We start from the raw sequence: 26,150 nt of genomic DNA, 5'->3' as shown, positions 1-26,150 counted from the left end.
CGGGGGGGGGGGGAATTGTCCAAGAAGGTCTCTGTGCAGCATGAACACATCATGTCTGCACAGCGCAGGGATCTGGCTCAGTTGTGGAGACACTGCGCTTCCTGCTGAGCTGACTCAGCTCATCTGGGATAATTAAACCATACAGGGATAAACAAGGGCACTGCAAACTGCAGCCTGCTGTGAGACCAGGCTCCACATGCTGACAGGGTGGTGGCTGGTCTACAGTTTGTTCAAAAAGAAATAAAACCCCAAAAAGTTCAGAATAGGGGGCTGAGGGACCTGCTGTCCATAGAAGAACATGCAGAGGATTGATAGGATGCTGACTGTTTGATGATGAATCTTCTTCATGTTAAGCCTTGAGTAAATAATGTCCATCTGCAGGGCTGCTCAAGGCCTGGCTAGCTGCCCTGGGATCTCCCCCATCTGCCCTTCCACTGGTCCAGACGTGAGCCGGACCTTCAATGAGCTGGAATCAATCAGGCAGCGAGCCTTTCTATAACACTCGGTCTGAGCCACTAACGAAATCTCTAATACGCACATCAGTATGCAGGATAATGTAATGCAGCACTACTCTGTAATAAAGGTCAGCAAAAAGGTGCCAGTGTTTGACATGAACGGGTTTTGATATGCATTATGACCACTGTGAAGTCTTCCTTCTCTAAGGAAAGATATCCTCATAGCAGTCCCTTCAGAACTGGATGTGCAGCGACTGACAATGCGCTTTGTTTCTTAGTCAGAGTGAGTACAGCAGCAGAATAAGCTTCAGGTCATTAGTGTAACACAAATTCCTTAAAGTGGACTAAAGAGGCTTTTAAAAATGGGCCTTTTAGTGGTAGTGTGGAAGAATCCTGGAGTATTAGTCTCGGTGTAATGTAATCTATGAAAGAGTGGAGAGCACAAGAGAGCTACAAAATAAGTAATACAGTCTTAACGATAGCAACAACAATAAGATTACCCCCATTGTATATGCATAATATTGTAGAAAACAAAAAAAAAGCTTATAACAAATCACATCTTCAATCATTCCAGTAGCTTTATTTGATTTAGATAGTTAATACGAGTTTCTGGGTTTAAAAATGTCCATGAAGTGAGTTTATCAGAAGGACACTGAATCATTTCTATGCTAATTATGGCTCAATCTAATTATGTGAATACACACATAGTTGTGGTCTAAAAGCTTAGTGTGGGGCACAATAAAAAAATGATGTCAATTTATTTAGTTATTTTCATATATTTCTATTGCAGGCCAAAATACTAAATATTACAGGAAAGAAAGAGAGAAGGCAGGAAAGTGAGAGGCCGTTGTAGTAAATCAGGTGTTTACTCCGGTGTAAAAATGTTATGTGACAGTAATTGAAAGACTTAAACTACATGTTGAAAATATGACCACATGTGATGAGTTTAAAGGCAGCTTAAGATAAGGAAAAAAGAGAAGAGGGAAGAAGAGAAGTGCACATTTTCTTTAGACTGGCTCCTTATCATATAAGATGGAGATAAAGCAGGAGAGGTGAGCATGTGATGATTTTACCTGTGTCCCCCCACACCGGCAGGTACTCGTCCTGCTGGATGTCCAGCATGATCTCCAGACCGTTTCCTGTGCCCCCCTTCATGGTGGTGCGGAGCGTCTTCCCCTCCTCTTCAGCGTTGAACATGTAGCACTTCCCATACCTGGTGAACACCTGAGAGCAGATACAGAGAGAGGGCTGATAAGTGATGACTCATATACTCTCATACATACTGCAGGGATAGCATTGCTGTGTAGATAAACTTGCCTATTGTACAATGATGAAACAAATGAACTACCATGCAGAAGACTTTTTCTTAACCAAGTACATCCATTTATTATCAAAGGATGAGCTGCAATGTATTTTCTTGCATCTCAAGTTTAAAGAGTTATCCACAATTATCACTCCAACAACAAGCGTTACCCATCTATGTGTCTGTCTTTGGTATTCGTCCCTTTTTTGACTCAAATTGCATTCTTCTTTCAAGTGGTAAGGGTATTTTCGTTAATGTTTTTTAGGGCAAGTGAGGCTAAAAATGCCATTCATTTTGGCTGGCTGTGACAGTTCAAGTTAACGCTGCCGAGAGGCACTTTCATTCTAACATTATCTAACTCTCTTTCTGAGGAGCCTATAGCTGTTGAATTTCCAGCAGTTCATATCAGATAAAGACAAAGAAGTAAAAGTAATAAAAGAGGAAGTTTAACATTTCCTCGTCAAAAAGCAAAAATGATCCTTCCAATTCTGGCCCCTACTTTAACAAGACTTACAATAAATACAAAAAAATAACACATCGAACTATTAGAGGTACTGTAAGTGGAGGACAATTTATTTTTCAACTAACGTCACTTTGCCCCACATTATTAATAATGTACTGGGTTAAACTGCAGGGTGAGCTTTTTCAAGAAGTGTGTGTGTGTGTGTGTGTGTGTGTGTGTGTGTGTGTGTGTGTGTGTGTGTGTGTGTGTGTGTGTGTGTGTGTGTGTGTGTGTGTGTGTATGTGTGTGTGTGTGTGTGTGTGTGTGTGTGTTTGTGTGTGTGTGTGTGTGTGTGTGTGTGTGTGTGCAGTATAGTGGTGAGGTCTCTGCAGATCAGTAGTAATCACCATGACAACCATCCACTTCAATCATTGCCATGACTGATTGAGAGGAAGTGACTGGTGAGAAGAGTTTAATAGAGACCAAGAAACCCTCTTGACCCTTGTCAGAAAAAAAAGAATTTAAAACTCAATGTGATGTTTTCATACGATTTATACGTTCCATATTTAATGTCTTTTCTGATAGAGGAAGGATGTTTTACAATGGTGTGAAGAAGCGCTGTAATTATATCAAATGTTTACATTACTTTCACTCCATTGATATGTGTTACGGACATGCAATCTATGTTTAATATTTTATTTGACTAGAACGCATTGCAATTGGAGAATTATAGGATTTGTATAATATAAGTAACATCAGCCAAGTTGCAAGGTCAATGAGAAGTGGTCTTTATTTGCCCTGCCCTATGATTTATATTCATATTTTCTTTTTATTTTGCTTTGTTCTTGACATATTGGGAAAGATACTTCAACAATAACGCAGTCACTGGATGCCAGATCGCGTCCAAGAGGAGGCTAGAGGAATGGCGGACGCAGCTATGAAAAAACATAGCAAGGTGAAATGCCAAACGCATAACGCTGATTAAAAAAACGAGAATGAATCATGGGTTGGATTTCACGCGCTGGCAAGCACCGTAACCCTTTTCGGGTCAAAATGATGAGGGGCAAAAAAGTTAATGAAGCATGTGACTGCACTGCATTGTGGTCTATGAAGGCCACTGTAAGTAAATGTTATAGTCAGTCCCTTTTTCTCCTGCACTAAATGTTGATGTTGACGGTTCATGATTACTTTAACACTCTGAGCCAAGAAGGTAACGCTTTTTAAATTCCAAGGGATTAAAACAGACCTGAAGTTTTGTATTGATGGAAAACAAAACTAAATGGAAGGCAAAGTGCATCGCCAATAGTGGTTTCTGACTGTTTAAAGATGGATTTTTCCTTTGATGCTCCTCCTCCTTTATTGACACTAGCCTTCTCGTGGATGGTTTACTGACCAAATCGATCGACTTGTTTAATGTCAAACTGCCAGAGGGTTGGTGAGAATCCGAAGAATACGAAGTACCAGATTACAGGTTCATTCACCTCTGCGAAATTGAGGTGCCCCCAACAGATATGTATTTGCACAAAATAAATGACACACTAGGAGCTGCCGGAGCGTAGTAAAGAGGACATCAAATACATATTCATGATACCATCATTTCTAGTTTGCAGATACAAGATGAGGCTGTATTTCTCTGTTCAGTGTGGAGAGGAGAGACACCACCAACATCCAACGCTCATTTCTTATGAGGCCTGGAAGAAAATGTTAATGCTGCAATTCATCTTTATCTTATTTGCCATGAGACATAACTTTGTATGTATCCTAACAATGTAACATGGTAATGTAGAATTAAATCCAATTTCCCAACACTCATTTGCTATTCTGTGTGTATAAGGAAAGCCAAGGTTGCATTTAGTATTCTTCCCTTTTTTAAGTCATTGGCTCCCGAGTGTCTACTGTCAACATCTCTCTCACCTCTGCCTTTCTTCTAGGGAAAAAGCGCTGTCAATGGGAGCCTCTTTCCCTCCCATTGTCAAGCCTGATGTTGTTTGACAGACAGGGTCAAGGCCGGGTCAACATCCCATTAGACTTCAGTCAGACACAAAGGTCTTCCTTTGCCACTGGATGACAAAGAAACTAACAAACCTTTGACAGTGGGGCTATGTTATTTTGCCATCCCCTGACCCTGTCTCTGCCTGCCTCCCCCTCTCACATCCCTCCTAATCTGCTGCCCCAGGTGGAGCCGTCAGATGGAGGAAGGTAATAACTTCTCAAACCTGTCCAAAATGTAGAATATCTAAGGAAACACCACTCTGCCTGAACATTTGTGATGATAAAATGAGTTATCAATTCTCATTTTACAAGCTGGCAATGGTGAAAAGGGCAAATAGATAATATTGACTCTCACTGTCTGCATTAGGGAGTTTGTCCCAATAGTCATCTCTATAAAAATGGGAGAAGGAAGAAGAACGTTTCTTGTAATAAACAAGGCTATAATAACCTGTGTTTTGTTGGTTTTCGATCAATGTGTCACGGTCTGTCCGTGTTGTGTTTTGTCTGTCTCTGGTTTACTTTTTTATTTAGAAAAGTGTTCACCCACTGTCTTGTCTGTTGATTCCTGTCTCTGTGTTTGCCCTCCTGTGTCTGATTGTCTGATTGTGTTCACCTGTTGCCCTTGTGTTTCTGCCTCCCCTGCCCAGCTGCTTCTTGTCCTGTGATTACCCTTCTTTGTATTTAGTCTCGTCTTCCCCTGTGCTCCATGTCGGTTCATTGTTTGTCTTTCCCTTCACGTCACGCTCCATGTTTTTCCTGAAGTATTATTTGAATTATTTGAAGTATTAAAGTAACGTGTTATGGCAGGAAAGTCCAATCTGGTATATTCATTTTAATGTCACCTTATATATATTCATGTGTGTTAAATTTGAAGGGACAAAGTATATTTTTCGGTAACACTTTATTTTGATAGTCCATAGTTAACACTCTATAAGTCATCAGTTGACATTCAACAACACTGTTTCAACAGACAAGTAACATGCATTCAACTAACTGCCAGTAGAATATACATTAACCATTAGTTGATGATCAACAGATAAGCAACTAAAGTTCAGTCTATTACATTAAGCATTAGTTGATGATCTACAGATAAGCAACTTTAGAGTTTAGTTGACTATTACATTAAGCATTAGTTGATGATCAACGGATAAGCAACTTTAGAGTTTAGTTGACTATCTGTTGATCGTCAACTAATCTAGAGTTGACTATTAGTATACTTTTAGTAGGTTCTCCACTAAGCGTTTGTAGGCATGTGTTAGGACTATCCAATTAAAGTGAAAAACAGTTGAGAACAGTAGAGAGTCTATAACCTATCAACAGAACACATACATTCATCCACTAATGATATGCAACAGACATGGGAATAAAGCAAAATGTTTTGCACAACTGATCACGAACACTGGATAACTGAAGTCAATACCAGGCTATAAAGCGCAGTAGAACAAACACTATACAAAGCAACAGCTCCTCCCCTTTTCTGTCAGGTCATTCTGAATGTGGGTTGAGCGTTGTTGTTGTTGTTTTTTCATATTGGAAAGCTACTTTGGGGAAGTGTTTTGGCGACCTGTTAATAATGATGTTTAGATGTCCTTTAGTAGGATTGAATGTGGTTCACAACTGTTCAGTTTTTACTTGTTGTATATTATTCAAATAAAAAAGCTTTCTTTCTCTGATATGCTGTGTATAGTGTTTGTTCTACTGTGATTTATAGCCTGGTATTGACTTCAGTTATCCAGTGTTCGTGATCAGTTGTGCAAAACATTTAGCTTTTGTCTGTTGCATATCATTAGTGGACGAAAGTATGTGTTCTGTTGATAGGTTATAAACTCTCTACTGTTCTCAACTGTTTTTCACTTCAATTGGATAGTCGACAGCCTCCACGCGGCCTCCCCTGCAAGTAACGAGAGATGGTGAAAGACCAGCTCGTGAAACCAATGTCGCCACCCAATCATCGTCAACCTGGCAGACCAAGGCGTAAAAGGTCGGGGGGATGCAAGTCCACGCCAGGACGGGTATCCATCCCGACGGTCGACCACCAAGGTCTGGCAGTGTTCCAGCTAAACGTCGAGGGCCTCACCAACGCCAAACTCGAGATCATACGCCACCTCGCCGACTCCCACAAGGTTGCAGCCGTCCTCCTACAGGAAACCCACTGTATGGCTGAAGACACCCTAAAGCTGCCCGGGTTCCACCTCGCTGGTTCCATCCTCAGCAGACATCACGGTATTGCGACTTTTGTGAGGTCTGATCTTGGGTGGATAGCCACTGGCCAATCTCCACCAAATGCCAGCGTTGAATGGCTGTCCACCAGGATACAGGCAACATCTGTCGTAAATGTGTACAAGCCTCCACCATCTACACTGACCGTGTCGGCCCTCCCGCTTGTCCAGGCACCTGCCATCTATGCAGGGGACTTTAACTGCCAGCACACTGACTGGGGATACTTCCACACGACACCAGACGGAGAGACGCTGTGTGAGTGGGCCTCCAACGCCAATGCCCAGCTCTTGTTCGACCCTAAAGAGCCACCAAGTTTCCACTCTTCAAGATGGAACACCTTCACCAACCCAGACCTCGCATTTGCTATATGCCACAACAGTGACCCAATTCCAGAGAGACAGGTTATCGATAGGTTCCCCCGGTCACACCACCGACCGTCCGTCATCAAAGCCCCTTCACTGGTGCAGCCGGTAGAAGGTAAACCTGCCCGTAGGTGGAACTTCCGGAAGGCCAACTGGCAGGCATTCACCGCGGAGACAGAGAGAACATCAGCCAGCCTCCCGGACCCAGACATCACTGATGTGGACTCAGCATATGCAGCCTTCTGCGAAGTGCTTCTAAGTGCAGCAAAGAAAACAATCCCTCGTGGCTACAATGCGAGCTACATCCCGGGCTGGGACGAAGAGTGCAACCACCTCCTGCGCGAACATCAGCAGGCTGGCTCAAGGGAGGATGTGGACACGACTGCAACGGCACTACTCCACAAGCTGGACGCCACCCGAAGGGCCAGATGGACTGAAATTGTTGAGTCAATCGATTTCACCCATTCCAGCCGTAAGGAATGGCAGATTATTAACCAGCTCACTGGCAGGAAAACAACACCCCCCAAGTGCCCTGTGACAGCAGATGCCATTGCAGCCCAGCTCCTGAAGAACAGCCAATTCCAAGGTGCAGACAAGAACTTCGCCCGCTTTACGCTGCGCGAGGTATCTTCCATCTCTAGGGCACCCAGTGTCGATGCTGACATCTCCGGGGAATTTACAACAGCTGAACTTAGTTCGGCCATTAGCAACCTTAGGCAAGGCAAGTCCCCGGGGCATGATAATATCCATCCGGAGTTCATGACCCACCAGAGTGAGACAACATCTGCCTGGCTCTGCTCCTTTTTTACATCCTGCTTCCAGAGGTCCAAACTGCCGAAGACCTGGCGCCGTGCTGCTGTTATCGCTCTGCTGAAACCAGGCAAAACTGCGGAAGACCCCAAGGCCTACAGACCCATCTCGCTGCTCTGCGTCCCATTAAAGATTCTGGAGAGGATGATCCTCAGCCGCATAGAGCCAGTAGTAGACCCACAGCTTCCAAGGGAACAGGCTGGTTTCCGGCGGGGCAGATCAACAGTAGATCAAGTAACCCTGCTCACCCAGGACATCGAGGACAGCTTTCAGGCCAAAGACGAAGCTGGGGTAGTGTTGCTCGACCTAACGGCCGCATATGACACCGTCTGGCACCGTGGACTTCACCTGAAGCTGCTGAGGACAATCCCAGACCGGCATATGGTGAAGTTCCTAATGGAGATGCTGTCCAACCGCAGCTTCATCCTTCGGACCAGCGATGGCCAGCGAAGCAGACTGAGAAGATTGAGGAACGGGGTGCCACAGGGGTCTGTCCTCTCACCACTGCTGTTTAACATCTATATCCACGACCTCCCGGAGATAACATCCAGTAAATATGGTTACGCGGATGATCTGGCCATCATGCTGCGTCAACCAACATGGTCAGCGGTGGAACAGGGTCTCAACCAGGACATGGGCATCTTGGCTGCCTACATGCGCATGTGGCATCTGCAGCTCAGTACTGGGAAGACTGTGTCGGCCGCATACCACCTGTGCAACAGAGAGGCAAAAAGGGAACTATCGGTGTCCATTGACAACAAACGTTTGGAGCACCAACTAGCCCCCAAGTACCTCGGTGTTCGGCTGGACAGGACATTGTCCTATAAACAACACCTGGAAGAAGTGAGAGCCAAAGTGACAGCAAGGGTCTCGCTTATCCGCCGCCTCGCTGGTACAACCTGGGGTGCCTCCGCCAGGACGCTACGAATATCCACACAAGCCCTGGTGTTCTCTGCTGCCGAATATTGTGCCCCAGTCTGGTGTAGAAGCCCACATGTGAAGAAGATTGATCCTGTCATTAACAATGCCCTTCGGATCATAACTGGTTGCCTGAAGCCCACCCCCGTGTCCTACCTGCCAGTCCTAGCGGGAATTGCCCCGGCCGGCCTCCGACGAGAGGCCGCTACCCTTGCACTTGCAAGGAAAGCCCAAGAACATGACTGGCATATCCTGCATGAAACCACAACTAAGGCAGCGACCCCAAGCAGACTCAAGTCCCGTCACCCCTACAACAGGAGAGCACAAGAGATGCTTGGTTCCATCCCTGAGGACCTGTCTACAAGGGCATGGTTAGCAACTTCCTGGAAGCAGGAATGGGAGTCGGCTGAGCTCACACGTCTTCACCATCACATCCAAGACCCGGGAGATGGAGTCAAAGGAGAACATCTACTACGCCGGCACTGGACCCTACTGAACCGCCTCCGTACTAGGGTTGGTCGTTTCAAATCATCAATGAAGGAGTGGGGCCTGGCAGACAGCGCAGTATGCGAGTGTGGCGAGCCTGAGCAGACTGCCGACCACATAATCACCACCTGTCCTCTGTACAGACCTCCTTCAGAGGCTGGCCTCTTCCAAGTGGGACCAGAGACGAGAGCGTGGCTTTGTGACACTGAGCTGGACATATGACGACGATACACGAAAGAAGAAGAAGTCCTAACACATGCCTACAAACGCTTAGTGGAGAACCTACTAAAAGTATACTAATAGTCAACTCTAGATTAGTTGACGATCAACAGATAGTCAACTAAACTCTAAAGTTGCTTATCTGTTGATCATCAACTAATGCTTAATGTAATAGTCAACTGAACTTTAGTTACTTATCTGTTGATCATCAACTAATGCTTAGTTACTTGTCGGTTTGAACGGTGCTGTTGAATGTCAACTGACACATGTCAACTGATGCACTGTTGACATGCTACTAAATGTCAACTGATGACTTATAGAGTGTTAACTATGGACTATCAAAATAAAGTGTTACCTATTTTTCCTCCCCAATATATTGAGGTGAAGTCTTTGTGTTTAGAGAGGGATGCGAGCAGAGGACATCCTTGTTTGGGGATAGCTCCAAAACTCTGGAATGTTTCCCTCATAAAAGAAGAGGGTGCGTTACACATGCTTAGGGCAAATGTGTGTGTTTTCATTGCAGTAAATATATGTGCTGCGTGATTACTGTTCAACTATACCTCTGTTTTTATTCTTTCATGTGTGGGTACTAAATGGCTACAAACATTGTGGAAAAATGAGCTTAAACATGTTTTATTACTCTATATGAAATGGAAGCAGCTTTTAGGACAGGGACGAGAGAGCTGGGGGAGGGGACATTCTTATTAAGATTTTCAGCATGTCAATGATCAGGGAAATCTACTTGTTTTAAATAGATGTGTGTGGTTGATTACTTTGTATTAATAATAACAGTATGTGTAAAGGAAGCTGGAAATATGCAATGTGAAACCTTTTATTTGAAGTAAAGATGTGAACAATAGCTCAAATGGCTGGAAAGGCTGCAGGACAAATGAGTGTGTTCTCTATATTGGGCCTGTGTGAAGTTTGACTATTTGAAAAGCATCTCTAATACTGCTTAAGAGCATAGGTAATGTGTTCCTCGTTATTATTGATATGAAAGTAATTTACATGTATTATGTATATTTAGCCAACTATAACAACTATATCTTAAAACATACTTTTAACTTGTGTGTGGTAACCTGAGGGGGGAAGATGGACACAGGGACAAAGGGCCATAAAGGGGATGTGTGTGTGCTGGCTGCAAGATGTGAAATAAGATAAGGAAACTTGTTGTTTAGAGCAGGTTCGTTCCAGACACCAAAAGGTATCTGGTTTTCGTCAAACTGAAAGAGACTTTTTGTTTCCGGGTTTCTTCTGCTGTGTCGCGCTGATTGGGTACGACAGGCCATGTGTTGGTCTCTCCCAATGAGATGACCTCTGGGGGAAGCATTCACACACCTCCTCCTGTGTTTTAGTATGACAGCCTGTGTTTTCCTTTGGTTCGCTCTCTTCTTTTCTTCATGCTGGCCAAGGTGGTAAGACCTCTCCCAGCGAGAGGACCAGAGCAGGGGCACCCGAAGGGGGGGGCCCCTTTTGAATTGTTTTGTGATGTATTGTATGTTCTACCATTAAAGCAGATTATTGTTTAACCCTTATCCTGGCTGCTTTGACTTGTCCTTCTTTTAAAACAAACTCATAGAGGAACGGCGCGAAGCAGAGATTCTGCCCCAACAGTCCCTGAAGTTTTTTGATCCTGGATTCTTTACTCGTGCTCCCCTGATTTGGTAATGTTAAGTTTGTTTCTTGTTTTCTTTTGTCATCGGCTTTTGTAAAATAAAGCTCGCTTTTTGTTACCCCTTAAAACCTGCTTATCCTTTTTAATACTGCATTTGGGTCCTACCTTTACCCGAATCCTGACACAATGTAAACAACTGCTTAAAATATCTACTTGTTATGTCAATGGTGGCGCTTGAAGTGGAAAACAAGCAAACGATCATCGCCCAATCGGAAGTAGTTTTAGGCTACGCAGCGTTGTTGTATATTTCAGCTAAGGATTTTGTCATTTTTTCGTCAGTTCTCTACTTTTACTGTTGTTGTCAGCCTTGTTTCCAGCCGCTACTATTCAAAACCTACATTTCCTACTTGTAATGTTGCTAGGGTTAGCCGTCAGCTTGTGAAACTAGTTTAGCTTTTAGCCGCAGAAGAAACATATATTTCCATCAGAAGCTAGTGGACCAGAACAGATTTAAAAGAAGTGGGAATGTTGTTATTGCATTCATCAAGAAATATGAACTATGAACCCGTCTGCCTAATGTTTAAATAGGGAATTGCTTGCTTACATAAGCAAATAATGTATTAATTTAGCGATGAAGAGTTTGCACCTTAACCGAAAAGAGAACAAATGAAATGAAATTCCTTTAGTTTTGTCGCCACAACTAAAAGTTTTCATTCAAAAGAGTGTGTTTTAGTTGCTTCGGTCTGTTTTTGTTGTTCTGTTTGGAATTTGTTTTAATTGAGTCAGGGTTCTGTATAAAATGTAAAGAGACTTCAAACTCAGTTCCTGCCAATATCACATTAGTTTCCTTGCCAGCCAAGCCAGAGGTCTGAGAGCGGAGCAGCAAAATAGGGCACGCGCAGCTCTGCTGCCAATTAAAATGCCTTTTGACCAACACAACACGTCTCATTAGTATTCACAGCTGCAAGTGTGAATGTCTGGAAGCGCGGAGCAGCAAACATACCATGACCTCGCCTGTTTACTACGTAATGCCTCCCACGGAGTAGAAGTCAACATTTACATGACTATTAGCGTTTATTCCTGTCATGATGAAAGGTCAGTTGTAAGCACCAACCACAAATCCGACCCTTAAACATGACTCTGGATAACGCATAGAACTGGAAATATATGTGTGCACAAACAGTATTACTGAAATGCTGTAAAAAATATGTATGACATTGTCTGCAGAGGTTACTAAGCTCACCATGTTGAACTCTTACAATTCTAAATGTATTTTGCTTTCTTGCTTATATCTCTATTTCCTATCACTGCTTTGCAAATGGCTTGCTGACCTGATGCCAACAACACTGAAAGCTTATTGCTTAATCAAGAGGATGCTATCTTTCTCTATTTTAATGTTCCCTTCCCAATAGCTCTTTCTTTATCTTGTCGCTCCATGTTTTGTCCAAGCCTTCCAAATACCCTGAAGTGCATCATCATCCATCATATTTAAAAGTAATACTTTCAATACTACTGACCCAGAAAAAACTCTATACAACCAGAAAGAACTCTGCCATACAGTATCTGCCACTGATTTGTTGATGCAGGCAGTTCTTTTTAAAAACAGATGATACACAGATATGCTTGATGGTGAGTATTGCATTACTGCCTGTCTGAAATTGGACCTAGCTTCCTGAGGAGCTTCTTCATTGGGTACTGCATGCTGACTTTGGCATTACATTCTGTCAGTTGTGTTGTTTATGGACCATTATAAAGCAAAGACATTTATTTCCCCCCAAAAAACAGGAAGAGGCACTGATGTCTGAATTCATTATTTGTTAATGTCACCCCTGTTATATTTTTCCACTATAAAATAAGTAGGTAATAGGACACCTCTCATGCCCATTTGTTTTGCTAGCGGGAGAGAAATAAAAGGAAAAACTCTGAAGGGTACATTTAAATGTTAAACATAACAGTCCGTCCAGCAGTTTTATCAGTTATCATGAACCTTCTCCAAGTTTCAAGGTTAGAACGCTTTGGCATGAGCTGTTTGTTGCGATCTGCTGTTATTGTTTGACGAATCAATATCCATTATGAGAGAATTTAGCAGCCGCTTCATGATTTGAAAAAATAAAAGCAGATAGGGTGTTTCAGTGCAGATAGAAAGGGAAAATAGAGGCCTGTTTGTTGTCGAGGATTACTGAGAGAAGAAGAGTTGAGTAAAGTTTAGGAAAAAAGGTCTTTGAGTTGCAAGGTGTGCACTTTCTCCGCTGTCGAGAAGTGGTTGTACTGCTGAGGGGATAAATAATGCAGAGGGCTGCTGCATTAGCAAAAGAGTTGGCAATGAGTATAGGAAAGGAGGGGTTTTAGTTTGTACACATGCATTTGCCTCACTCATAATTATGGCTTATTGCACGCCACTCCACTATCTGCATGCCAAGCCAGCCCCCGTGCACATTACACACCCTCACATCCCAAACAATTATATATCACATTAAACCAATTCAGCCATTTATGTGACGTGGTTGGAGTTTTATGAAACGCACAGTATTTACCATTGCACCCTACTTCATGCCAGTCAATATTATTTAATTTTACAGGACAGCACACACAGAAGGCAGGGCTGTGATAGGACACAAAGGATTCCTGTCACTGCTGCCAGCCTGATATGTATGCTCTTGGACAGGAGGGAAAAGGGACGGTAAAAGTCAGGATAGGGGGACAAATCTCAAATCAAAAGACAAACCAGTCTTGAGTGAAAAAGTTGATTTAATCCCTTTGGCTAACCTCTGACCAGATCATTGTCTTCAGCATGGATTGCACGTTGAATAATGATTTGGCTTAATGGAGTTTACATTCAGGGATGTCACAGAGACAAAGAGGCTGTCGCCTCTGCTTGTTGGACTTGATTCATTACATTGCTGTTCGGCAAAGCTTTCCATTCTATTTTCTGTCTGACACTCCAGCAGCACCAAACGTATCACTAATCATTAAGCCTGGCTGTCTGAGAGAAATGTAATATTGCTTTCAATTTTTTAGGGAAGAAGGTGTAATTATGGATACAACAATCAACTGTTTTATATCAACTTGGGTTGCAACAATGCTGGTGGGTATACTGCGATGCGTTTTATAAAACACAAGGCACAGGATTACTGTGGTAAAAATACGTTTTGATGAAATTCACAAAGACACTGTAGCTAATACCTAATATGCCACTGATCTGTATCATGGCTGGTACTGATCCACTTTATAACATCAGCATAATACAGATCTTGATCATTGAACATCCAACATTCACAGTTATTTGACATGTTAGGGTCATCCATCCCTTTCATCAATAAACAAAACCGGAACTGCCTGTATCAAGATGGAGAAGGTAAAAACCAAACATACTGTAGGCCAACCAGCCAGATAGCAACATCACCTCAAGCCATGAAGGAGAACATCACCCCACAGAGGATGACACAAACTCTAGACCAATAGCAAGGCTGAGTCAAACCTTTATCCTCAAGCAAGAGAAGAATAAGTTGCTCATGAGGGACGAATGAACATCCTCACATTAAACTTGCAACATGCATGGGTAAGCCCTGCAGGAAGCTTTGCACCTTATTTGTAAAGTAAGTTATGGTTTCCTATTTTCTGCTGAAGCTTATATGTCTTTTAATCAACCCTATTAATTAATGAGATGCAAAAACAACAGCTTGTGGTTTTCAATGGAAGATAGATGCTGGTATTCTTATATGCTGGTATGTCCAGCTATAGCACAGGCAACCTCAGTGCGACGGCAAGAATCCCATAGGATGTAAAGTCATTGCTTTTTGCAGATGTTCACCAAATGATAGTTTAAACTGAGCAGTCCTTCTGATTGTGTTTATGTATTGATTAAACAAATCATACAAAGTCTATAGTTGGAGTTTAAAAATCCATCCCTTACTTTGAAAATACTGTCAATCCTCTATCGACTCAGTATTCTACAGCAGATATTAAAGGTTGCTCAATAGGCTGCATAGCTTTCAAAGCTTCATGTCTTAACAACAGTAAAGATGCATACAAATATATACATTTTCTCTGCCCTGTGCAACTATATTCGTTTTCTTAATAGTGTGCATTCTCATCAAGGTCCTCAGGATCAGACGCTGCCTCAGAAAGACATCAAATAGAGAAGTTACTCTGGATCAAACATTGAGTTCTCACTGAATATTAATTATATGACTCTCCTTCCCTTCAACCTCCCCTTTTTCTTGCAGGTGCAGAGCAAATGTGATATTAAAGTGACACGTTCACTCTCTAGCTCTCCCTATTTGCCGGCATGTCAGTCATATCAGTGTGCAGAAGGCGTGCAGATATAGCTGGTGACTACCGGCTGTCACCCCACACTCATCAATCACATCACACACACCCAGCCATTATTTTTAATAAGTCGCCTCTCGCTGATGGCCGGCGGGGCTGTATCTCACCTGTCACAGTCTGGCTCTCTTTGCTGGAGCTGATGCAAGGCTGAGTAATGGACCAGGAGTAAGGGACATGTGGCAGCTCATAATCAGCGTCAGGAAACCAACACAGCTGACGGGATGCTGACGGGATGACAGGCCTTGTCTTCTTCACAAGATGCTAAGATCATGGCCATTGTCAGCTGTGACCTTCTTCTCCAATAGGTCTCTTTGAAGAGGGCAGAGACCTGCTGACATCCCTCAGAATAAAGGCTCTCTTCTGGCTCTTATCTTTGACAAACCCTATTAATATATAGGACCTGGCAACACGGTGGAGCTTCCTCATGATGATCAATACAGCAGAAAAGCCTCATTATCCCTTAATGTCCAATGATGCTTGCAGATTAGTTTCCTGATGGAGACGAAGACATCGAAAACAAATTAACCCATTATCTCATCCTCTGGGGTATTAACCATGGCTCGGGTGACATGTGTTCTGCAACTGAGACACATTGTTTTATGGACACACAATTAACGTCCATTGGCATTGTTCAGTAAACATTTGGGAATTAAAGAACACATTTATAATGCTGTTCGTGCCCAGTCATACATTTTATAGCAATGCTAGCTGCGTGGCTCTATAAATGACAATCCACCACATTGGTTCAGACTGTATAACATCTCTAAAACTACTTGACCAATCATACTGACATTTGATAAAGGCAATGATAGGCCCCAGAGAATACATTCTTTCAACTTTAGCTGACTTTTATATTAAGCATCACCAGCAGTTTGACATGCTGTTTTTGAGTGATTTTTAACTCAACAGCTATTAAATGGATTGCCATGAAATGTTCAAGTTATTTTAATCTGCCCCCTCAGAATGCATTCATCACCCCGGCGGCCTTTAGGTTTAGTTTACATATAAATATACATACTAATGCAATCATGCTTGAGGCTTCATATGCACCTTTGTTTTTTGGAAAGTAAAACCAATACTGGGGATCGTACTCATGTTTTGTTTACCTCAGAACCGGTGGGCACATAGATTCACTAACCCTTGCGGTATTCATGTTTACATTTTAACTTGAATCATGCATTGATTTATTTACTGACTTCTATTTAAAAAAAATTGAACTCCCTCAAGAAATATGAATTTTCTCCTAACTTCATGGAGGAACAGTAATACAGCAGACACATGTGTGGAGGTTTTAGAGAAGCAAGCTTTTCTTTAAAAAGCCTATAGCCTCTCTTAACTTGACAACGTGGTATTTTTTGTAATTGGAAAGTCAATAACAGTGGGCCAAATAAGGATTAAAAAGTAGTTGGTGAGTAAGCAACTCTTTCTGCATGCATTGGGCTCCCACATGTGTAAGTGAATCCCTCGTGAAATAACGATTTTAGCAGAGTTTCCTTGAAAATGAGGAAGAATAACCCTGGGATAATAAGACACCGTAATATACTGACCTGACAGCAGCTTGCAGCCATGCTAGAGCAGCATTTCATATCTGCTGTGCAGCAGAGCCACTGGTCCATGAAATAACACAGCCAGAAAGAAATAACCACTAATCAGCTAATGATTTTGTATCACAGTAATCGGGAGCACTTCGGGATCTGAACTCAGATATCAAGTGTGTTATAAATTAAACCCATTATTATTATTATTATTATTAATCAAGAGAGATTACACGGTGTTTGTGTGAATTTCAGCAAATGTGTGTGTTCGCCCTTTACCTGTTAAGAAAATAGTGCATATAAAAAAACTATTCAGAGCATCTTTACTTCTATGGTGTTTCATTTATTTCAATAAGCAGTAAGATGTGTAAGCGTGTGGAGTAGTGAGCTGATCAGAGCACCAAGAGTGGCCGTATTTCACCTGTTATTGTGTTCAACTACATCAGAAAAATGCACACCATCTACTTTTATGTAAGCAAGAGAGCAATAGGCCATTTCCCCAAAGCCACAGAACTATCTGAAGGCCGTAAGGTATTACTTAACCATCAGAAATGGTACCATTTTTGTACTGCAGTGAGTGTTTCACCACTTTGATTTTATTTCCGTGATAAATACAAATAGAATACTTTTGCAACAGCAGCACAGTCTTTCTCTTGATTTCATGTTCCTGGAAATGAGCTCACCAAACGCAGATGAATACATTTTATAAAACAATACGTCAATGCCTGCTCCCAATGCACATGGCTTGGCTCTGGGTCTTCTCTATGTCGGGCCCTTAAGGATGAACTAATACATTCAGGAAACTTGTACTGTACTTCAATTCAACGCCACCCCTACAAACAACAATATTGCTGTGGAGAAGTGGGTTATGATGCAAAAATGATTTGAGAAGTTACTATGCACCAAAACTGACTGAGCCAGTTTTTTAAAGGTTGTTGGCCTTGTTCCATACCACAGAATCACCATCCCCATTTAGCGCAGGCAATCAAAGCTTTTTAGGGGGGTTAAAGAATAGGTATAGGATGGGATAAGATAAAGGATGAGAATAGGAAAAGAAAGATAACACAAATGAATAAGGTCACAGAGGTTGTTGACTGACACAACAAATTACTTTTGAAGTCGTCCCATTCCTTTAATTGACATGGCAAGTTCACTGCTAAATGCTACTAGAAATGATGAGTCAACTTGAAATTGACAAAATGGGGATATATAACCTCCTGGTGGTAACTAAAAATAAAACCCAGAGCTGTTGGTGAACACAACAAAGGAAGGGGTTTTTAAAAGTTTTCCGGAGAGGATTGGCCTCTAAAACCTGACCGCAGTTTCTCTTTTCCACTGCGGAGCTATGTTACTCAAAATATAGATATTATTTGGAGTCTCATTTGAATGGCAAAGGCAAAGACCAGTGACTGCTGCCTAAGACCTGTATAATCACAATACATTTTTACTGCTCTCACTGTCACACAGAACTGTTTGATATTCATATGAAGGATCAGAGGAAAATAACACTTTTAAGCTATGTCTCTGTCTGTGAGGTTGGTGATCCATCTTACTAATACTTCAATCATAAAAGTGGGATCTATTTTTAGGGAGTAAAAACAGCGCATGTTGTCAAATGCAGGCAGGGTTCTGCATGTGGAGCACAAAATGCTCGAAGAAGTGAATATGAATAATAATGTGGCAATGGGTCCCTGCTGCTGTACAGATATTATTATAGCCGCAGTGAAATGACAAGTGACATGGGCAGCTAAATGTAACTGGGGAGCCATCTGCAGAAATGAAAACAGCTGATCTTGCATTTCCAAACTGTGCGATGTCTCCGATCACCGTGAGTACGGGAGTTCTCACGATGGAAGCTTCGGCTCCCCATGAATTTAGGGACAGCACAGAGAAAGATAACGTCTGCATTGTCTCATTCGGCTGCATGACATTAGATAAAGTGATGGAAAATAAATGAACAGTAATGCTGGGAACAGATATGCCAAATATATAAAAAGACATTTCCCTTAGCTTCTCATATTCATACAAGGGGCAGAGAGAGTGGGTGCAGGGACACAGAGATATGAAATCAGATTAAATTACCGCCAATTGTCTAGACGTACATTTGGGTGTGTTTTAGAAGATGTAGATATAGAGACATAAACAGACAGTATTGGCAGTCAGGGCCTCAAATTCTCAAAAAGCAACACCGGGACCAACTGGTAAACAGTCATCTTGTGTTTGAGAAAAGCAGTAATATTCCTTACCTTGATGGGAAAATTCTTGCAAAGTGTGTTATAGATGTCATTGAATACACACTCATCCATTGTGGTTCATGTAAGTGAGACAATTATGGTTCTTCATTTCATATATAAAGCAATATGCAAAATGGGAAGTCCATCCAAAAGCAAGTATTGCAGCAACATGCATATTTTTCTAACACTGTCCCTAAAATCAGCTAATGTAAGCCCCTGCAACGTAAGTTAATACAGTCCGAAAATGTTATTATGTGCCAGTTTATCTCAAGGGATTCCAGACATAAGAGAAAACCTTGCTTGCTCATACTTCCATCTGGTACTTAAATATTTGTCTGCCAAATACTGTGATGCAATTTCATGTTATTAAATTACGTACCATTTTTAAGGTAGATGTAAAGCTATTTATTAAGTTTGGAGATTTGCGGTCTTGAACCAGGCTGGACACATTTCAGGAAATAAATATCGAGAGGGATATGAAGAAAGATAATTAAAAACTGCGTAGTGAAGCCGCTTTATCTGGCCCATTCTGTTAATGTCATTATGAATGGCTCAGTCAACTCCAGTGTGATTTATAAGGCTCTGCTGTAACAATAATGGCATCAAAAAAACCTTCTAAACAACAGTTAAAACCACATAGATGATGGCTATGTACTTTTGCCTGCCTGTAAAGTAACAGCCTCGCCCTGAAACAAGGTTTGGTCTTTAGAGCATATGGAAAAACTGATATGTCATGTAGTATCAGCGGTATTACATCATATATATTCAAGCCTCTCCTCTGACATTATCAGCTGTTCGACAGAAAAAGGACAAGCTCTCGCATTTCCTATTTAATGAACAAAAATAAATAAATAAACGGTCCAAGAAAATGTCGACAACAGGGCAAGTTCTCCCTTGACTTCCACCTCCTACGTAGAGGAAACTGACAAATGTCAATCCTTCAATCACAAAACTGCTGGCCTTTCCAGAAGTGAGAGAGCCAGAAACACTTGTTTCACCTCCGAAAAGAGAATAAAAAAGGTGGAAATGGAGTGAACCACACTCTGTCACCTTCAGTACAAGACATTTACTAAATGAAGCACTCTCCATGCAACATTACCCCTCCAAAAACAGGGACAAACACTGAATTTGAATGAAATCCTTCTGAATGCCTACCAATCCCCCTCCTGCCCTGATACGCACACACAAAGGTATCGATTCAGTTCGATTTTTCTGATGGCCGAACTTTAGTCGATGGCTGACTTCATGCAGAAAGCAGAAAGTCCTAAGGCTTCTCCCAAAAAGCTGCATGTTTGCTCAGAGGTGGGGAGTCCATCTGTTCATGTACATGTCCATCTGTTCCACACATTCATCCTTTCCATTGCCATTACCATCTACCACCAGCGGATGACTGGATAACTGGGAGTGGGACCTATATAACACATATTGTAGAATTAAGCTCTCATGAATGAACTAAGTAAGTCAAAATATGGCACATATGACGCAGATCATGTTGAAACAATTTACTCAGCTGCTACCAATAATTATTTTCATTATCAAAACGTTTGTGTTATTTTAATGATTGATTGTCTATAAATAAACTCAGAATTGTTATTACTTTACAGTGTGGTATATATTATAATACTCTAACACTTGTGTATGAAATATCGATCATCAAACACACACAACACATTCTTTAGCTAAATCGCTCTTGTACATTGCTTCTATTTCATTTTGTATGATTATTTGAAATGTTATCCATGTATTTCTCTCTATATGTACTTATCATCTCACCATAATTGTGCTGCTGCAACTATTGAATGTCCTCCCAAAGGATCAATAAAGAGCTATCTTATCTTAATTGCAAAGGTAAAATAATGAATCAACTAAAAGGGGGAAATCCAAATATCGAGTCTCAGATGAAGATCTATAAATAACACTAAACCACAGTGTGGTCAACAATAGATACGACGTTTATGAGAAAGGACATAACGTCAAGTAACTCCCATTTCATTTGTTGAAACTGCAAGCAAGCCATGAATCATCTGGCTCTACAGCAATAACATTTGTAAATGTTATATCATGAGTATAGATGGAGGCCCTGAGGTTCCATTTTCCTGCCGGAGCTTGTAGAGACGACCAGGAATTGGCCAGCATTTGTCATCAGTATGGGGTAACATTGAACATAACTGCCCTCCACTGAGCCTTTATCATCATCAGCGGGACTCCTCACACAAACATTCAATATGGCTCTTCACAGCTCAAGAAAGAAAAATGAATGGCAACAATGGTGTGCTTTACCAGAGGGGGGGAAATAACAATAAATAAAAAAAGCTGACAGCTTCTGTATAATATTGACATATCTATTGTGGTCTTATGCGTGTGGGCAGAGCAACGCCTCGGTGTGATGAATAATGATCCTCATGGAAAACAGAATGATTAATGAGCTTCCTGGGACTGTTGTGCAGCAGGAATGTAGTTGTGTGTTTACAAGAAGCTGTGGAGGTGTATGGAGAGCGCAGCATTAATATTTAGTATTGTGTGTCTCTGCATGAGGATGCAACAAGTAGTCAATGTGCATGTTGTCGGAGAATAGAAATGGAAAACAAGCATTCGAGGCACCAAACTGAAGAATGAAACACTAAAGAATTCAAGATTTTGGCTCACAGAGAAGCCTCCTATTGTGGAATAAATGCACTTAGAAGAGATGATAACATCACTGAACAATTTATTTTAAAAAGTGATGTAACATTCAAACTGTTTAACCGCATCGAATGCAGGTTTTCAAGGTAATGTCAATTCGATGTTGTTGTTGTTGTTTTGCCGTCTCTGTATTTCTGCTATCGGTCCATGTCTGTTTCACAGTCATTTCATTACTTATTGAAATGGACCTCATTTAAGGAGCAAACCTGCACACACACTCGCCGGAGTCCATTTCATTAGGTATGTTATCTCTTAGATGCTGGCTCATAAATAACAGCAATGACCTGATGGTATGAAAAAGGAACAAATGGTGGGTGTTGTAGGTGATGACACATTTGAGGTGTTGACAGACAGCATGTTAAAATCATTAGTCCTCCTGCTATTAAATTACTTTTTTTTTTAAACTTCAATTTCAATTTAGTTTTGGGGCTGAGTTTGAAAATACATATTTATCTTTTAAATATGTGAACACATCTTTCGGATAAGGTAATGAGACCAGACCTAAGGTATAATAATAATAATATTGATTTTGGGGCCAAACTTTAATGCACATTGATGAAGATGACAAGGTATTCTCTTAACTCCTCTACATAAATATCTAACAAAATTTGCAATGACAATAATGCAACCTCAATCTGTTAATTAAGTCATTTTAAAACGGGAACTCTACCACTTTTAAACATATTTATTGTTACAAGTCTTGGTAACTTTTTTTGCATATGCATATATAGTGGTACTGTATGAAGCCTTTTGGGGCTCCACTTGAGTCAGCGTTGTTGAAGCATAAAGACTCAAATGTTAAAAATGGAAACTACTGCCTTCAACAGAAGTGTCGGCAGTCCAGTTGAATTGTGAGTAATGTTAGCGGCATTAAAGAATGTTGAATGTAATAATAAAGACATTATGTCTGAATGTGCTTCATCAATTTAGACGCTCTATTATGGATGTCTCGTCTAGCATGCACAGTGTTTTCAACGTAATAATTAAACGGTCTGTCGTCTGCAAGCACAGTGTTCATGGAAACAGGAAGACAATTTATATTACAGCAATAATTAATAATGTATAGAGAAATATATCGTTTGGAACACCTTGTACATCGCCAGCAGCACATTCAGCATCCATAGGTGGAACTTCATGAATAAAGAAAAAGCGAGGTATTTTCCTCCTATTGGTGTCCTTCTCAGCTCTCAGTTGCTCTTACACTGTAGTTGCCCAAAGTTAAAGTGCTTGATGAAAAATGTAAGCATAAACAACAGAGATGTGAAGCCATGACAGGAAGGGAGATATACACTTAACAATATTTTCAAAAGGCTCACCTCTTATATGCCTGAAGAAAGAACACCCCACACCATCTTTTCTAGTGCAGCCCTACGGCAAGTGGCGCTGAAGTGAAATCCGGAAATGATAAGAACCGCTGATCCACTTCTCACCTTCGGGGAGTTGTTCCTGTTATATCCGTGGGGAGCCATACTAAGAGCCTGCTTTCAGCCACTTTAGAGAGGTGCAAGGAAACTCTTTAGCCAGCTCGGATAATCGGCCTTATCGGAACAGGGATCTTACAAGCAGGTGCTAACCCTCCCCTGGTCCCTGAAATTACAGTCAGCGAGGGGGCACAAAGCTGACTTTAATGTTGTTCTGCATATCCTATTAGCATAAATGCTTTGTTATGAATCACAATAACTGATTTGCATTATTGTACATCTCGCATATGGAGGCACTTTCGTATTTCCACCCTGTCAAATCCCATAAGAGTTAAACTGTTTTCCCTAACCTGATTTCCATATTTCTCATTCTATCATTCAGCCTTGAAAAATAAATTCAGAGTCAGCAATATAGAAGGCTACCTTTTCACACTCCTGCAATACATAATGCTGCTTGTGCCAAACCCAATCACTGCATATTAATAGGAAAACATTATTTCTATGGTTCAATTATTGCCCCAAACGCAATTGGAATTATTTTGTTTTACACTTGGCTGCATGTTTGACAGTGTTTTTGTATGCTTTAAAGGTCAAAGCTTATACGCACTGTGTTGAGTGCAGCCTAAGGAATAAACAAAAGAGAACCATTCAGTAAAATACTTCAATATGGATTCATCGTTCTTTAAAAAATCTCCTCATTTTGACTAGCTAATGCAGATGAGTTCAACTTCATTATTATGTTAATGTCAGAATTATACTGATTTTCACCATAGTAGTTGGAATAATAAGCATCTCCTTCTGCATATCTGTAATATAACATTTAGAGTGCACTCAATAAAAATGCATTAGGGACTTGTATGAACATGGAAAAATGTATGTATTGATATTTCTGTTCGAAAAAACTATAGCAGTACATATCATTAAAACATATTGGATGTCTATATTGCTTTTACAGACACTTGGTGTATGTGGGATGTGTTTGTCTCATGCCAGGATATATATGAATAAACAAGCAACAGGCGGTCTCTCCAACAGTGGGGGGTGTAATAGGAGTCAGCCTCACCTCAACAGGCTAATATTTTCCCTGATGAAAGTGATAACCATTTTCTGGGAGGCAGTGTAAAGATGTCCCAGTCAGTGTGTGGCTGACGAGCAGAAGATCAGTGAGTCAATAAGATATTTTAGACGTATTTCCTGTAAACAAAAAAATATTGCATGACCTAGAAACGATGACCTTCTTAACCACAGTCTGTGACAAACCAAGGTTCAACATTGAAATCTAAATCTCCTAGACGTGGTTTATTGCAGCTTCCAGGAAAAGATGGACTTGCTGATATTTGATCTTTTGCTTCTCAGCTCTTTGTTATCTTTTAATATAAAGCACGCAGACCAGACAGGTTGGTAAACGAGAGCGTGCTCTGTGAGGTTACATCTGAGGAGAGTTTTCCAAAAATGTGAAAAGGTCTTTTAACTCACTCAGGTAGAACATGTTTGTGTCTGGTTTTGATCATATTAAAATGTGGGTATCATGTATTGGACATTTTTGATGATGAAAATAAGAAATAATTTGACCGCATATTAACTGTAATTTTCACTTTAGTATAACAGTATGATATTGTATCTTTACAATGCTCTGATTTGTGCTCTAATAACGTTCCTAACAAAGTTTACCATGGGCAGCAAGTACTACTCTGCTGTTTGTTGCAATACCAATTAAGATGGTATTTAAATAATTCTGCCATAAAAATGTTTAGCCGCTCCTCTGTCCTTTTTTTGCTTTCTGTGGCCCAATTTCACCGTCTTTATCTCATCTTGAATTCATTATTTTTTGTTTGTTGCCGTATGAAGTATCTTTCATTTCCATGAGTATGGTCCTTAAGCTAACACCAACTATTGTTAGCAAAAGACCAGTGCAAAGCTACGGAAAGCATATGGTTTAGGTTTTCTAAAGTTCGTTTTTTGTGTTAAGGTTATTACACCTGTCTTTCATCAATGCCAAATAATTTATGTTCCATCTTCTCCTGATCTCTGACCAAGCATTTCTCTCATGTTGTCCAGAAATCTATCCAATACTGTCATACTATTGGAAGAGCATAAGAAATGTTGCACTTATCTTACATTTTGACCAATAATTCGACTCACTGAGTAAGATGATTGATGGTAAGATTGTTGAGATTTCTAGACAACTTTTCCCTTCATTGCAAGGGACAAACCTAAATTGCAGTATTAAGTAGAATGACATGCAGGCAGATGGTAGACAGGGTTTCTATATTCGTCCTGCTATTTTAACATGACCTCAACCCATTAAACCCAAGCAATCCAGTAAATCAATCCGAAATTGATTTCTTTCCCCAGACAGGAAGAACTCTGTGTTTTTAAGGCGAGGAGAACAACGTAAGAGTCTTTCACTGAAAGACGGGTAGAGGGCACTTAGCCATGTGATGACGGTCAGCAGCTCCATTTTAGATTTTTTTTCCCGTTTGTGTGTATCAGCTTGGATGGCAGTCAACGTGTTTAACAAATGGAGTAATAAAGCCGACTGAGAGACAGGTGCAGACATGCGGACGGACAGGAGCTTGCGGTAAATGGAATATGGAACAGTTTCACCGTAAATAATGAGCTTGGGGAGCTTCTCCATTCCCCGATCCTTCTCGTGTTTAGAGAGATCACTCACCCTGTGGGCTGCAGGCTAATTGACTTTTAATTAGCGTCTGATCCAACACACATGCAGCCATGCCCAAGCACACACAAACACCTCCGCCGCTATGCTGGGGGGCGTAACAGGTTACCATAACTTCCTTCACCATCAAGTGTCTGAAGGACTCTATTGCATGGTTACAGCAATCAACTTTGTTACACATGCAAAGAGGTTTCTTTCCTGAAAAGGTATGCATCAAGCTACACTTTCAGCATGGCCTGGTCTTTAAATCTTAACAGAGGATATACAATAATACTGTATGACCATGCACTGTGCTCCAGAAATGTTGGGAACACTTAACTATGTATTATTCTTGAATTTGAAATACAGTACTATGTTAGCCATTTTGAGAATGTAGTTCATGGTGGATGTAGTGTTTAAATATGACTAATCTAATGAATTATCTTTCAGGTATTTCAAAGCTTCATC

At 41.1% G+C, this 26,150-nt stretch overlaps 1 protein-coding gene across 4 annotated transcripts in view; it reads right to left on the bottom strand.

Moving 5' to 3' along the window:
- Nucleotides 1-26,150, bottom strand: part of asic2 (acid-sensing (proton-gated) ion channel 2) — a 364,105-nt gene that overhangs the window by 31,255 nt on the left and 306,700 nt on the right. For all 4 annotated transcript variants that reach the window (XM_079644096.1, XM_079644097.1, XM_079644098.1 and 1 more), the window contains one exon: nt 1,529-1,679. In XM_079644096.1, coding sequence (XP_079500222.1) covers nt 1,529-1,679 — 151 coding nt within the window. The remainder of the gene's footprint in view (nt 1-1,528; nt 1,680-26,150) is intronic.

This window comes from Notothenia rossii (genome assembly GCF_949606895.1).
Source record: "Notothenia rossii genome assembly, chromosome: 8".
In the NCBI taxonomy this organism is placed as follows: Eukaryota; Metazoa; Chordata; class Actinopteri; order Perciformes; family Nototheniidae; genus Notothenia; species Notothenia rossii.
The sequence above is the reverse complement of the archived record's forward strand: the minus strand, read 5'-3'. Positions and strand labels throughout refer to the sequence as shown.